This window comes from Palaemon carinicauda, chromosome 27, assembly GCF_036898095.1.
Source record: "Palaemon carinicauda isolate YSFRI2023 chromosome 27, ASM3689809v2, whole genome shotgun sequence".
NCBI lineage: Eukaryota > Metazoa > Arthropoda > Malacostraca > Decapoda > Palaemonidae > Palaemon > Palaemon carinicauda.
Genome location: NC_090751.1, coordinates 33,928,362 through 33,945,434, shown reverse-complemented (window position 1 = coordinate 33,945,434; position 17,073 = coordinate 33,928,362). Strand labels below are relative to the sequence as shown.

Here is a 17,073-nt window from a genome sequence, read left to right as displayed (position 1 = left end):
TCCCAAACCTCTTCTTTGCGGCAAGGGAGAGAAAATCATGAGATGAAGGTCCTTGATTTTCGATGATGAAGCGAAGACAGTCGACTTCTGTACTTGTTGAGAGAGAACTGGGCCCGGGAGAGGGATCAGCTTGGGCTGCAGCTCCAGGACCAGGGGGTACCAGTTGCTCCGGGGCCACTTGGGAGCCACTAGGGCCGCTGTCCCTTTGAAGGTTCTCAGTTTGGAGAGGACTTTCAACAGAAGGTTGGTGGGAGGGAACAGGTATATCTTCGACCATCTGTTCCAGTCCAGTGACATGGCGTCCACCGCTTCTGCTTTGGGGTCCTCGTACGGGGCTACGTACAGAGGAAGTTGATTGTTGTCGCTCGTTGCAAAGAGATCTATCTGAAGTTCTGGGACTTGATGAGAGATGAAGGAGAATGATCTTGCGTCTAGAGACCATTCCGACTCTATCGGGTTTGTCCGAGATAGAGCATCCGCTGTCACGTTGCGGAATCCTTGTAGGTGAACTGCAGACAGGTGCCACTTCTTCTTCTCCGCCAGACGGAAGATTGGGAGAAGCACCTGATTTATCTGGGGCGATCTTGAGCCTTGGCGATTGAGACAACGAACTACCACCGAGTTGTCTAGGGTTAGACGGATGTGGATCGAGGGCGGCGGGGATAGCTTCTTCAGAGTAAGAAGGACCGCCATGGCCTCCAAGATGTTTATGTGGAACGTCTTGAATAGTGGAGACCAGGTCCCTTGAGCTTGTTTCAGGTGGGAGTGACCTCCCCAGCCCTCCAGTGAGGCATCCGTGTGGATGTTGAGTGAAGGAGGAGGGTGTTGGAGAGGAATGGACCTTTTCAGGGCCATTGCTTCCGACCACGGCTTTAGGAGGCGTCGAAGTCTGTTTGGAAGCCGTCTCTTGAGGTCTCTTCGAGCGATGGATGCCGATCGTCTCCAGACTCCCGCGGCATCCTTTAGCTGTGCACGAAGCACTGGGTTTGTCACTGAGGCGAATTGTAGAGAGCCTAGAACTCGTTCCTGCTGTCGTCTTGAAATGCGTTTGGATTTCAGTAGTCGCTTGACAGACCCTGCTATTTCCTTCCTTTTCTTCTGGGGGATGGAAAGGCGGTGTGACTGAAGATTCCAGTGGATTCCCAGCCACTGAAACTTCTGAGCCGGAGAGAGGCGAGATTTCTTCTCGTTGATCTTGAATCCCAGGTGTTCTAGGTACTGGGTAACTTCGTCGCAAGACTTTGTACACTCTTCGGGCGATGGAGCCCAGACTAGCCAGTCGTCGAGGTAGGCCATCACCTGGACGTTTCTTAGGCGGAGCTGTTGTACTATGGCATCCGCCAGCTTTGTGAAGATCCGAGGGGCCACATTGAGGCCGAATGGCATGGCCCGGAAGGCGTAGCTTTTCCTTTGGAGTCGAAATCCTAGGTAGGAGGAAGCGTGATGGTTCATTGGAATGTGCCAATAGGCATCCGCCAGGTCTATAGAGACCGTGTAGGAACCTTGAGGCAGAAGGGTCCTTATTTGTTGAAGCGTCAGCATCTTGAATTTGTTGTTCTCTATGAACTTGTTGAGGGGGGATAAGTCCAGAATGACTCTGAGCTTGTCTGAGTCCTTCTTGGGAACGCAAAACAGTCTCCCTTGGAACCTGGTGGACTTTACCTTCCTTATCACCTTCTTGTTCAAGAGGTCTAGAACATATTCTTCCAGAATGGGGGTCGATTGTTGGAAGAACCGCTGGAAGATTGGGGGTGGTTGCACCCAACTCCAGCCTAGACCGTTCTTGATGATGCTGTGTGCCCAAGGATCGAAGGTCCAACGATCCTGGAATTGGCGGAGTCTTCCTCCCACCGGAAGCACTTCATTGCTTCTGGTGTCCCGAGGACTTGTTGCCTCGGCCGCTAGCTCCCTTTCCTCCTCTACCTCTGGAGGGACGACGAGAGGCGTCTCTGCTTGCACCCCTGGACGAGCCTCTACCTCTGGCATGAAAGGTAGTGGATGGCTGCTCAAAGGCAGGGGTGAAGACCGGTGACTGTGACAACACCGGTTGGGGGACCAATTGAAAGGTCTGTTGTGGTTGGGCAACCACTTGGGAGGTAGCGGGTCCCGGAAACTGACGTCTTTGTTGACGTTGCTGGGGTTTCGGCTTCTGAGGTTTCCTCTTAGGCTGAGGTCCATCGTCCTGAGAGGTTTTCCTTTTCCTGGACATGCCCCACTTGTGGAGAAGGTTCCTATTCTCCGTGGCGGCTCTGTCCGTTATTTCCTTGACAAGGTCAGAAGGAAACAGGTGCTTTCCCCAGATGTTGGAGGAAATCAGCCTCCGGGGTTCGTGTTTCACGGTGGCACCGACAAACACGAATTCACGACAGGCTCTACGAGCCTTTATGAAATGGTACAAGTCCTTCATTACCGTGAGTAAGTGGGATTTGGCCAGTACCATGTAGTGATCGGGTACTGCTGTGTCACAGGCCATAACTTCAAGTTGGACTTGATGAGAAAGAGACGCTGCAAGCCTCTCCTTCGTGTCTTGTTCCCGGCGAAGGAGGTGATCATTGAGCTTAGGGAGGTCTTCATTAAACTGACGTCCGGCGACGTCAGGATCGAGCCTACCCACAACGAAAGTATGTTGGACATCTTTCCATTGTCTAGTGTCAGGGGGTGTCACGATGGAGAAGGGTCTGCACTCCTCCAGTGCAGGGCAGGGTTTTCCTTCTTCCGCCGCTTTAAGGCATGCAGCCAAGGCCTTTTCCAAAAATGGAAGAATCGCAGTGTCGGGTGCGACATAAGTAGGATGCTTCTTGCTCAAGGCAGGAAGCTTAGAGCAGGTAAAGCCCCTGCTCTTAAATGCGGAGGCTAGCATAGCCTGGGCCTTTGCGAGATCGAACACTATCTCTTCCTTAGGTTCGGTCTCCTCCTTCGAGGCAGGTTCGGAACGAAGCCGGACGTAACAGTCCGGGTAGGCCTCGAAGCTTGGGAAGAATTCCACATCTTCCAACGGGACCGTGCCGATTTTGTCACTTAACAAAGATCCTGCCGGTCGCAATAACCATATGCTCTGCATACCTCCACGGGTTGGCATGAGAGCAAGCTGGGAGATCCTTGACCGAGATCTTCTTCGGTTCTCTGGATCCAATCATAGACCTGATGGACTCCTGGTTCTCCTTCAGTCTGTCGTCCATGACAGCTCTAATCAGTCGGATCAGTTCTTGGGTAGAAGAGGAAGGATCCGGGGTCGAGGAGGTAGACGGGATGGACACATCCGTCGGTGTAGGAGTAGGCGGAGGGATGGACGAGGGAGTAGCTCCAATCTCCGACTCGGTGTATTCCACCTTGTCTTCGTCCTCTTCGGCTCCTTGAGCCATAAGCGTCTTCTCCGTGTCTTCCGAGACGTCAGAGATCTGTTCATCCTCCTCGGAATCTAGGCGACACTCGTGCATGGACTGAGCCATGACCACATCAGGTTCCACCGTAATTTGGACAGTGGGGATTGCTTCCTTTGGAACCACTGAGTCAGGGGAGGCCTTAGGGAACAACAGGGACCTCAGTTCTTCGGTGGCCAGGTACGGTCCAGTGGCATTTCTCTGAAAACCACGCACCCACTTGCGCAGTTTCTCACGAGCAATGTCTCTAACCTCCGCTGAGGGAGGGTTATGGAAGGCCTCAACTAGGTAGGCCTGGCAGACCGTACATTCCAGTGGATTCCAGAACTTCCAATCCCCTTTCTTGTCTGAGCAAGGGGCGTGAGTCCTGCACGCCGTATGTCCGTAAAACTGGGAGCGTTTCACAGCACAGTATGCGAAATCGCACTTCATCTGCTCCTCCTGTGGAAGAAAGAGAAAATGAGTATGGGGGAGTCATAGGAATGGCTCTTAAATTAAGTTAATATTAATCATTAATTTTAACTTACAGAAGGTGTGATGCATAGAGAGTGAAACAGTAAAGGAGAACACGCTCCATGCATCTCGCCCGGCTGGTTACCATAGGCTTGGTCCTGGGATAATCCAAATGACCGAGATCATTGGATATAGTTTCCTAGGATTCCCATTATATTGGAACTCCATGGAAAGCCAAGGACAAGGTTGGGATCGAATTCATTCGGTTCCCAGATAAGAGCCAGAAGGTCTCATTAAGGGAAACTGCTTCTGGCAACCAGCCGTGCTAAGATGCACATAGCATGCTGGAAATAGAAGAATGCAAAGAGACAGCATGATCACTAATAGAGCAGTACTCGGTACTGATCTTAGAAGCAAAGCAGCTTATCTATTTGCCAGGTAGGGCTATCTTAGTCTTATGATAGCTACAGAGAGGGGGTGCAAGTATTCTTGACGCCTCCGGGGCATCCGGCAAGCCGCCGGCACGCCGGAGCTCGCTCCAGCATAGATTCTGGCACTAGAACAGACAATTTGCAAAGTCAGTTAGATACCAGGATGGCGGCCGCCGGCACAACGGCGGCACGCCGGCAGGGAGCGGCGGCTCCGGCAGCCGGAGGATGCCGGATTGGTGACTGGGGTAAGGATGGTACAGGTAGTATCGGGTTGCCGGCAGTATATGCCGGCACTCCGGAGATCGACCGGCAAGCGGACGATTAGATAGGAGTAGGAGAGCCGCCGGTAGTAGCCGGCGGCAGCCGGCAGTCCCTCGGTACACGGGGGGCTGGCGGCAAGGGTAGGGAAGTCACCAAGAGGCAGGTATTGCCGGCAGAAGAGGCGGCAAGAGACCGGCACCCGGATAGATAGAGAGACAGGGGGAGGGGGGGAAGGATGCAGGAAGTACCTTCAGGGTTCCAGACATCCCTCCCCCTCCCTGAGGGGGTGTACCCATGATAGAGACAGGCTCTATCATCCATAAGCAGGGGTCCTAGGGACCGGGAGCAGGTAGCCCAAGGGAGGACTAGGGAACACCCAAGAGGGGGGGGGGGAGACTCCCTTATGCAGAGCTACACTAGGAACTAACCTTATAGGACACTATGAAGGTATATGTACCAGAGCGGACTGCACAAGGAAGCTCGGGTAGCCCTACTCTTCCACCCTAAGGAGGAGTTGTAGGACAGGGGACAGATGAGTATAAACTAACCTAAGCATAGGCTAGGCTATACAAGAGATAGGTGGGGAGGGAGAAGAGAGGGGTCTTCCCAGGAAGGGTTTCTGTACCAGAGCGGCCACAAAGGGAAGGGAGGACACTCCCTAACCTAAGATTAGGCTGATCGGCTAAAACGGTGCAAGAGTACAGTTTCAGCATGGAACAGAGAAACCTTCCTAACCCGACCTAGATCAAGGCTAAAAGTCCTGAACTAGGCAAGGAAGAAGACGTATCGCTATCGCAGGAAAGTCGTAGACTATCCTAGCCATAGAGGTAGGCTAGCCTAACCTCACTCTCAGACGCAATCCTAAAGGGGGTTCATTCCTTTAGGGAGGACTGAGAGGCGATATAATACTCTATTAGACAATAAATCCCTTTACTCAGAAAAGGGATCAAGGCTAATTAGAGGGAATGCCAAGGCAGGGGATGAAGGAAGCATATAGGGGTCCTAAGGTTAGGTTAGGCTAGTAAGAATCACTGACTAGCCTATCCCCTATATGGTCCCTGAAGGCGAAAACATTTGCATCACTAGTCAAAAGTATTGTAAAATAATAATGCCACTATCTTCATAACTTAGTCTAGGATCACTGATAAATCATGCATGAACACTTGTATATAGGCTCCTGGCCTGGGGGCTATAGTAGCCGACTGGTATGAGGTCAATCGATGACCGATAAAAAGCGTCTAAACACGATATAAAAGTTCCTAGCTATGAAGACTAAATAAACTAATGTATTCGATTAGTATATAAGGCCGGAAGCGTTGTTGTGGCTAACTAAATAAGACATGCAAAACAACAACGACGCCATAAAATGGCGGGTCCGGTAGAGGCACAGCTCTGCCACAAAACATCAATTATTTCGCAAAATAATATTTACTTTACGGCCAGAGCTTAATTAAACAATACTGGAACCTTGTACTCAACTTTCCAGAAGAAGGCGAGGCTGAAGGTAACGACATAGCGAAGATGCAAAACGATAAAGTTCACACAAGGGAAAATCCGTCTCAGTAGGGCAGCTACTAAACAAAGGATGAAGACGCGCGTGACGTCATTAGAGCAATGGCGTCCGTTTGTTTACGTCTCGAGTATCAGTAGTAGCCACGAGTGAGATTAGCTGTGGAACGGCTCCCAGCTATTCTCAGCCCTTACACACCGAAGCGTTAACTCTGTTCGGGGTGGAGATAGCTATGTGGCACGACCAGACATGCGTGTCCCCTGTTGTATTACGATGTCTTAAAGGGAAACCTTTGAGATACTCGCTCCAGAAGTTAGAATTCTGTGATAACCTGTGGTTAAATTCTCTGGGAATATCTTAGTAGTCTTATACCCAAGGAAGCTACCAAACAGGAACCTTCCATCAGGACGCCATGGCTTGAGCCCAAAAATACATATATATATATATATATACATATATATATATATATATATACAGTATATATATATATATATATATATACAGTATATATATATATATATATACTGTATATATATACAGCATATACATATATATATATATATATATATAAGCTATTTTGCATTCACAAGTGATGTAAGAAGACCCTATGTATTTCTGATAATATATACATGATTAAAAAGATCCATTTGATAGTTACCTTTCTGTGCAAAATAAAATGTTATTTCCACATAACCTACTCTCAAAATAAATAAATAAATAAATCGCCTCTAGAGCCAAAGGATGTAGTCGATAACACTATTTCCCATAAAGTACAAGTTCCAGGTTCTACAAAACTGGAAAAGTTCTGGCGGACAGTTCTGCTCAGTTGAAAAAAAAAAAAAAAAAAAAAAAAACCTATTGTCTCAGTAGACGGGGAGGTAACACGTGGACCTGATAGTTAGATGACTGCCGTGGTTAAAACCCGGATTAAACAGGCCTGTGGCCATAGGCCTAGTCATAAATAAAATAAAAATGGGCAGTGAATTGATAATCTAAACTTATTAAATCTTCTAGGACTCAGGAGTATTAAATGTAGACCTACACGCATACAGGAAACACACACACACACACACACACATATATATATATATATATATATAGATATATATATATATATAAATATATATATATATATATATATATAGATATATATATATATATATATATAGATATATATATATATATATATAGATATATATATATATATGCATGTACACATATTCGTCCACGTAAGTATCTTTGATCATTTAATACACGGTAACCAATTACGGATGGGAACTGTTACACCGGACAGCTTGAGTATAATAGTGATGTAATTTTAAAATCAGCGAAGCGGTAACGATTCGGAGAAAAATCCCACACACTCGATCGAAGATAAAATAGCTATTAACTATATAGCAATTACAGTGGTAATAGACATCAACTATCTTCTTCCAATTTAAAGTTCTAAAGCGTTCAAGATTCCATGTTTCGAAACAGTGCTGAGATAAAATTCCAGAAAAGTTGGCAAATATTCTGTTTTCCTGCTTACATTACATATATTCCACCGACTTCAAATAGAAAAATATGTATGCAACAATACAAGAACAAATGCAAATAATTGTATTGGTAATCTTGATTTCAACTAACACACACACACACACACACACACATATATATATATATATATATATCCACACACATACATATATATATATATATATATTAAAGCCTTAGAACATAAGCTAGTTACAACTCAAAGTTATAATAAAAGGAATAATGATGGGCATACGATTAAAAGAGAAAAAGAGCAACATGGATACGAGAGCAAACTAAAAGTAGAGGTTATTCTAACACGTAAGAAATAGATAAAGATATGGGCAGGACATATAATGAGAATTACAGATATTAGGTGGACATTAAGAATACCAGAATGGGTCCCTAGATATTGAAAAGGAAGCAGGAGAAGGAAGAGAAGACAATTGATTGACGAGCTACGAAATTTTACGGGCATAGACTGGCTTAAAGAGACCATAAACAGATGGGAGTGGAAGGACATGCCTGGGGCTTTGTCCTACAGTGGACTAGTTACGGCTGATGATATAATATATATATATATATATATATACATATATATATATATATATATATATACATATATATATATATATATATACAGTATATATATATATATTACTAATTGCTAAGCTACGACCCTAGTTGGAACAGCAGAATGCTATAAGCCCAGGGGCTCCAACAGGGAAAATAGCCCCCTGAGGAAAGGAAACGAGGAAAAATAATATACTTTACGAACAGTAACATTAAAATAAATATTTCTTATATAAACTATAAAAACTTTAACAAAACAAGAGGAAGAGAAATAAGACAGAATAGAGTGCCCGAGTATACCCTCAAGCAAGAAAACTCTAATCCAAGACAGTGGAAGACCATGGTACAGAGGCTATGGCACTACCCAAACCTAGAGAACATTGGTTTGATTTTGGAGTGTCCCTCTCCTAGAAGAGCTGCTAAAGAGTCCCTTCTACCCCTACCAAGAGGAAAGCGGCCACTGAACAATTACAGTGCAGTAACCCCTTGGGAGAAGAAATGTTTGGTAATCTCAGTGCTCTCAGGTGTAAGAGTATATGTATAAAACAGGCCAGACTATTCGGTGTGTATATGTAGGCAAGGGGAAAACGAATTGTAACCAGAGAGAAGGATACAATGTATTACTGTCTGGCCAGTCAAAGGACCCCGTAACTCTCTAGCAGTTATAAGGTGTGTGTGTGTGTGTGATGAAAGCAAGACGTGTTAAAGTACGAAGGTAAGACAGCGACTTGATTGGTATGGAAGTGGACTTGGGACGAGCGTATTGTGTCATAATCTGTTAAACTTCCTTATGAATGATCCCAGAAGTAAGAAAAAAAAAAGTTAATGAATGTAGGTTTTAAATTGTGGGATAACAAAATGGGTTGTGAAATGATTAGTGTTCACAAATGATGATGGACTTGTGGGGGACAGTAAACGATACAGTAAAAGCTGGTAAAAGTTAGAAAGTATGCAAATAGAGAAAGTTCAGAATATATAAGAGCAAGACTAAGATAATGAGGGTAAATGGAAAACAGGAATGTAAGCTAAAAATAATGGCAGTGATTGATTCATTCATGGAAGTGTCTGGGAATAAATATAATGGATTATGGATAGTGGTCAGATGAAGTTAGAGGATAGTCACGCAATAGATGGCGCAACATTAATGGGGCATATATAAAAGATTGACATTGGGCTGGAATTGTCCGCGAAAGCCAAGGTGGGAATGTGTTAACTTATATTTTTAGCCAACACCTTCAATAAAGTGAAGTTGTAGTAGCCTATTGATGATATGCCGAACTGCAGTTTGATTCTGTTCAAGGTCGATAGTTTCTTGTAGTGTCTGCAATCTCACCAGCCTTATGAGCTAAGGATGTACGGTTTGGGGGAGCCTATAGGTCTACCTGCTGAGTCATTAGCAACAATTGTCTGCCCCTCCATAGTCCTATCTTCAGTGAAGAGGGGTCTAGGGCGCTGATCGTATGTATATATGGTAAGACAGGTATAGAGGGCATTGTCCGGCTGGCTAGGGCATTGCTACTGTCCCTTGTTACTCTGTCATTCATGAGCGAAGGAATGAAAGTGTTGATATTGGACGTGTATAACAAAACTGAAGCTGCTGATATTTTTTTTCTTTGTCTGTTAGTATGTGATTATGAGAAAATTTTAAATGGCGATAAATGCAGACACAATGAAGTGGTAAAATGACTGGGGTTAGTAAAACGATGGATGAAAGCAAGCTGTGAATCTGAATTATATACCCACACTGAGTTCTGAGGGGTTATTCAGGTGAAAATGGGTGCATAAGACAGAAATGCCAGGAATTAGATGGAAAAAATTCTAGAAATATCTGGACAGAAATCGTTAGACCTATTCGAAAGGCAAAAGTTGCTAACAAAATAGGCATCGTGCCCGAAATTGGACTAGACACAATGCTTAAACAAATCAAGATATTTTACTGCACAGTTGATTCGCCCACGGTTGTATTGTTTTGTTTTGCTATTGGTTAACTCCTTGATACGGGAGCTATATATATATATATATATATATATATATATATATATATATATATATATATATATATATATATATATATATATATATATGTGTGTGTGTGTGTGTGTGTGTGTGTGTGTGTGTGTGTGTGTGTTTAGGCCTAGAACTAACTATATATTATTATTATTATTATTATTATTATTAAATGCTAAGCTACAACCCTAGTTGGAGAAGCAGGATGCTATAAGCCCAGGGGCTCCAACAGGGAAAATGGCCCAGTGAGGAAAGAAAACAAGGAAAAATAAAATATTCTAAGAACAGCAAAAACAATGAAATAAATATTTCCTATATAAACTATAAAAACTTTAACAAAACAAGAGGAAGAGAAACTAGATAGAACAGTGTGCCCGAGTGTACCCTCAAGCAAGAGAACTCTAACCCAAGACAGTGGAAGACCATGGTACAGAGGCTATGGCACTACCCAAGACTAGAGAACAATGGTTTGATTTTGGAGTGTCCTTCTCCTAGAAGAGCTGCTTACCATAGCTAAAGAGCCTCTTCTAGTCCTAGGCCTATTCACACACGAACACACACACTCATATATATATATATATATATATATATATATATATATATATATATATATATATATATATATATATATATATATATATATATATATATATATATATATATAATTGGCCTATATTTAATTAACCTGTCTAAGCATTATCTATGTAAAGACATATCTCCAGGACTGCGTACACATATTCACTCCTCACGTATACTAAATGCATCCTCTACGCAAATAAAATGATAAAAATTAACCAAAGTAACCAACACCATAGATTGATCAAACTTACATTTCTGTAGAGTGCCATTATTTGTGTTGTTTGCGTAGGTCACACTATGGCCACACAGTAACAAGAGTCCCACCATCACTAAGTTCCCTCTGAGCCATGGAGGCTTTGACACAAGAGTTTCCCGGGCCATGCCGAGAGCCTCATAGAAACACACACACGAGCAACGACCACACAACCGACTTGAATCACTGCCAACGCAACACTGAGACTCGAGAGTCTTTTTCCAGAGTCCATGAGACCCTGACTCCAGAGAGAGACCTGGCTCAGCACTATTCTCATCTCGAGACTACCAACCTGGAATCGGCTTCCACTCTCGTTCTATTAGTACTATTATTAGTAACTGAATTTTATTTTGATTTACCACACGTCAGTCTATCGGATATAAAGGTTTAAACACTAGTGATGAATTGGGTTGTCAATTAGCTGAATAACCTTGTTATTTGTTATCAAAACAAGATTAGCATTAAAGTTTATGATGGAGAAATTATCAATGTATGGAAAATCTGATAGAATATATATATATATATATATATATATATATATATATATATATATATATATATATATATGTGTGTGTGTGTGTGTGTGTGTGTGTGTGTGGGTATATATATACATATATATGTATATAATGTATATATATACTTATATTTGGATGTTTTAAACTACACACACACACACACACACACACACACACACACACACACATATATATATATATATATATATATATATATATATATATATATATATATATATATATATATATATATATATATATGCGTGTGTGTGTGTGTGTGTGTGTTTATGTATATAGATTAAAAAGTGCATACCGGGAATCCCTCTGCTGGTGATTACTGCTAGATTGAATAAAATTACATCAAATGGAACATTCGCATAGGCTTTAAAATGAAAAAAAAAAAAAAGTATTTGTCTCAAATCTTCGCCAAGATTATGATCTTATTTAGTTTATTTCTTTTTAAACACACACACACACACACACACACACACACACACACACACACACACATATATATATATATATATATATATATATATATATATATATATATATATATATATATATATACTCTCTGAGGGGGTGGGGTACTCTAATGTGGTGAAAGTGTTTGTGTACGCCATGATCAGCAAAAGTGTACTAGTCAGGGCCACCCATACTAGGTTGGATTGCAGTGGACGATCAGACGTAAATCTTCGTGGTCATGAAGACTGGCCAAACCCCAGACATAAATAAGTAAGGACATGTCTGAGGCCTTTCTCCTGCAGTGGACTAGACACGGCTACATTTGTTTTATATATATATATATATATATATATATATATATATATATATATATATATATATATATATATATATATATATATATATATATATATATATATATATATCTTCCCTTGAAATAATGATTTCCATGTCGATTTGTTCGTGAAATTCTCTTTAATGTGGATTTCAGTATTTCTATATATGGACTGCGTGCTTTCATCGTTAATGTATGAAGTCCCTTTTCACAATTTTCTTACGGGACTGGCATTGATGTATAACCACCTCAGTCTCTTTGCGTTGTGAATCAAGGCTTTTAGTCATACCCATAGCAATCTTCCCGAAGTAGCGCCAAAAATGTGCAAATCAACCAACCAATCTACCACACTGCATGGCCATACTTCTTGTTTTATCCGATTATAGACTTTCTTGCGAATGGATTTTCATCTGTTGTCTGTTCTACGCATGGCACGACCGGCTGAGCCCGGTCTATTTTCTCTGACAATGGCCAATTCAGTTGAAAGACTTCCTACTTTCGTCTGTGCCCTACCCTACGCTGCTCTTTCCCCTTATCGCTTTTTTCTGCTTGTGTATTTCTACTCTTTTCAAATATTCTTATGCGCTGAATGTGTTTGCATCCTCAGGCTTCTGCTCTCTCTCTCTCTCTCTCTCTCTCTCTCTCTCTCTCTCTCTCTCTCTCTCTCTCTCTCTCTCTCTCTATATATATATATATATGATAAATTTTTGCACATTTTTACGTGTTTTTCATATTCAAATAAGCCATATATATTTTTGATATTTCGCCTGGGTCTGTGATCCCGAGGTTGTTAAGAGAATCCAGACATTAATATATCAAAAATATATATGGCTTATTTGATATATATATATATATATATATATATATATATATATATATATATATATATATATATATATATATATATATATATATATATATATATATAACCTTTTTTCACCTTAACTAACAGATGCTAGCTCTAGTTACAAGAATGGGTTGCTCGTGGGATCCTCTGATGTTCAGCAGACTACTTTTTCGGTTTACTGTACAATACGAATTTATTCAAAGGTGGATTGCAAATCACTAATATTTTTTTCTTCTTTAAACTCCCATTTCAAGTTCATAGCTACGCTAGAAAATAGTTTGAGACACAAAATTGTATATAGGTCTATTTTTCCCCTCTCTTATCTATTCATTTTCATAGGAAGAGCAAAGCAGAAATAAACTGGTTATGAAAATCTATAGTAAGAATGTATGTATAGGCCTAGGACTATATATATATATATATATATATATATATATATATATATATATATATATATATATATATATATATATATATGTGTGTGTGTGTGTGTGTGTGTGTGTGTGTGTGTGTGTGTGTGTGTGTGTGCTCATGCAAGATGCCTAGAATTCAACGTTATGCTGTTTTCCCAGATCGGGGAGTTACCCAAAACAAAAACAAAATATAACAGTGGATGAACCAGATGTGCAGTAAAATACCACAGGTTGTTTCAGTAGTGCGCCTAGTCCCATTTCAGGCACGATGTCTATTTTACTAGCAGCTTTTGCCTTTCTTGGGCGATAAGGCCATTCCTTTCGAATAGGTCTAACAATTTCTCTCCAACTATTTCCAGACTTTCCTTTCCACCCAATTCCTGGCATGTCTGCATTATGCACCAATTTTTCATCATTGAATGGACTCATAAATCAGTGGTGGTGAATAGTTCAGATTCACAGCTTGCTGTCATCCATCGTCTTACTAATCCCAGTCATTTTACCACTTCATTGTGTCAGCATTTATCGACATTTTTATTTTTTTACAATCACATACGGCAAGACCCCTAGGAAAGAAGAGATTGGGATTTTTTTCGGGGCGGAGTGCCTTACCAGGCCTCTGATATATATATATATATATATATATATATATATATATATATATATATATATATATATATATATATATATATATATATATATATATATATATATATATTTGGGCTCAAGCCATGGCGTCCTGATGGAAGGTTCCTTTTTGGTAGCTTCCTTGGGTATAAGACTACTAAGATATTCCCAGAGAATTTAACCACAGGTTATCACAGAATTCTAACTTCTGGAGCGAGTATCTCAAAGGTTTCCCTTTAAGACATCGTAATACAACAGGGGACGCGCATGTCTGAACGCGCCACATAGCTATCTTCACCCCGAACAGAGTTAATGCTTCGGTGTGTAAGGACTGAGAATAGTTGGGAGCCGTTCCACAGCTAATCTCACTCGTGGCTACTACTGATACTCGAGACGTAAACAAACGGACGCCATTGCTCTAATGACGTCACGCCCGTCTTCATCCTTTGTTTAGTAGCTGCCCTACTTAGACGGATTTTCCCTGTGTTAACTTTATCGTTTTGCATCTTCGCTATGTCGTTACCTTCAGCCTCGCCTTCTTCTGGAAAGTTGAGTACAAGGTTCCAGTATTGTTCAATTAAGCTCTGGCCGTAAAGTAAATATTACTTTTCGAGATAATTGCTGTTTTGTGGCAGAGCTGTGCCTCTACCGGACCCGCCATTTTATGGCGTCGTTGTTGTTATGCATGTCTTATTTAGTTAGCCACAACAACGTTTCCGGCATTATATACTAATCGAATACATTAGTTTATTTAGTCTTCATAGCTAGGAACTTTTATATCGTGTTTAGACGCTTTTTACCGGTCATCGATTGACCTCATACCAGTCGGCTACTATAGCCCCCAGGCCAGGAGCCTACATACAAGTGTTCATGCATGATTTATTAGTGATCCTAGACTAAGTTATGAAGATAGTGGCATTATTTTACAATACTTTTGACAGTGATGCAAATGTTTTCGCCTTCAGGGACCATATAGGGGATAGGCTAGTCAGTGACTCTTTCTAGCCTAACCTAATGTTAGGACCCCTATATGCTTCCTTCATCCCCTGCCTTGGCATTCCCTCTATTTAGCCTTGATTCCTTTTCTGAGTAAAGGGATTAATTGTCTAATAGAGTATATATCGCCTCTCTGTCCTCCCTAAAGGAATGAACCCCCTTTAGGGCTGCGTCCGAGAGTGAGGTTAGGCTAGCCTACCTCTATGGCTAGGATAGTCTATGACTTTCCTGCGATAGCGATATGTCTTCTTCCTTTCCTAGTTCAGGACTCTTAGCCCTGTTCTAGGTTAGGTTAGGAAGGTTTCTCTGTTCCATGCTGAAACTGTACTCTTGCACCGTTTTAGCTGATCTGCCTGATCTTAGGTTAGGGAGTGTCCTCCCTTTCCTTAGTGGCCGCTCTGGTACAGAAACCCTTCCTGGGAAGACTTCTCTCTTCTCCCTCCCCACCTATCTCTTGTATAGCCTAGCCTATGCTTAGGTTAGTTTATACCCATCTGTCCCCTGTCCTACAACTCCTCCTTAGGGTGGAATAGTAGGGCTACCCGAGCTTCCTTGTGCAGTCCGCTCTGGTACATATACCTTCATAGTGTCCTATAAGGTTAGTTACTGGTATAGTTCTGCATATGGGAGTCTCCCCCCCCCTTGGGTGTTCCCTAGCCCTCCCTTGGGCTACCTTGCTCCCGGTCCCTAGTGACCCCTGCTCATGGATGTTAGAGCCTGCCTTTATCATGGGTACACCCCCTCAGGGAGGGGGAGGGATGTCTGGAATCCTGATGGTACTTCCTACATCCCTTCCCCCCTCCCCCCTGTCTCTCTCCCTATCCGGGTGCCGGTCTCTTGCCGCCTCTACTGTCGGCAATACCTGCCTCCCACTTGGTGACTCTCCCTAACCTTGCCGCCAGCCCCCCGTGTACCGAGGGACTGCCGGCTGCCGCCGGCTACTACCGGTGGCTCTCCTACTCCTATCTAGTCGTCCGCTTGCCGGTCGACCGCCGGAGTGCCGGCATATACTGCCGACAACCCGATACAGCCTTTACCATCCTTATCCCAGTCACCAACCTGGCATCCTCCGACTGTCGGAGCCGCCGCTCCCTGTCGGCGTGCCGCCGTTGTGCCGGCGGCCGCCATCCTGGTATTTGACTGACTTTGAACATTGTCTGTCCTAATGCCAGAATCTATGCTGGAGCGAGCTCCGGCATGCCGGCGGCTTGCCGGATGCCCCGGAGGCGTCAAGAATACTTGCACCCCCTTACTGTAGCTATCATAAGACTATGATAGCCCTATATCGCAAACAGATAAGCTGCTTCTGCTATTAAGATCAGTACCTAGTACTGCTCTATTAGTGATCATGCTGTCTCTTTGCATTCTTCTAATTCCAGCATGCTATGTGCATCTTAGCACGGCTGGTTGCCAGAAGCAGTTACCTTTTAAATGAGGCCTTCTGGCCCTTAACTGGGAACCGAATGAACTCGGTCCCAATCTTGTCCTTGGTTTTTTCCATGGAACTCCAAAATACTTGGAATTCTAGGAAACTATATCCAGTGCCCTCGGTCACTCGGATTATCCAGGGACCAAGCTTATGGTAACCAGCCGGGCGAGATGCATGGAGCATGTTCTCCTTTACTATTTTCATTCTCTATGCATCACACCTTCCTTAAGTTAAAATTAATGATTAATATTAACTTAGTTTAAGAGCCATTCTTATGACTCCCCCATACTCATTTTCTCTTTCTTCCACAGGAGGAGCAGATGAAGTGTGATTTCGCCTTCTGCGCTGTGAAACGCCCGCAGTTTTACGGGCATACGGCTTGCAGGACTCACGCCCCTTGTGCAGACAAGAAAGGGGATTTGAAGTTTTGGAATCCACTGGATTGTACGGTCTGCCAGGCTCACCTAGTTGAGGCCTTCCATAAC

General features: G+C 42.7%; 1 protein-coding gene across 1 annotated transcript in view; it reads right to left on the bottom strand.

Moving 5' to 3' along the window:
- Positions 1-11,173, bottom strand: part of T48 (FU domain-containing protein T48) — a 145,577-nt gene extending 134,404 nt beyond the window's left edge. The window contains exon 1 of the mRNA XM_068351001.1: positions 10,961-11,173. Coding sequence (XP_068207102.1) covers positions 10,961-11,090 — 130 coding nt within the window. The 5' untranslated portion in view covers positions 11,091-11,173. The remainder of the gene's footprint in view (positions 1-10,960) is intronic.
- Positions 11,174-17,073: the final 5,900 nt, after the last annotated feature.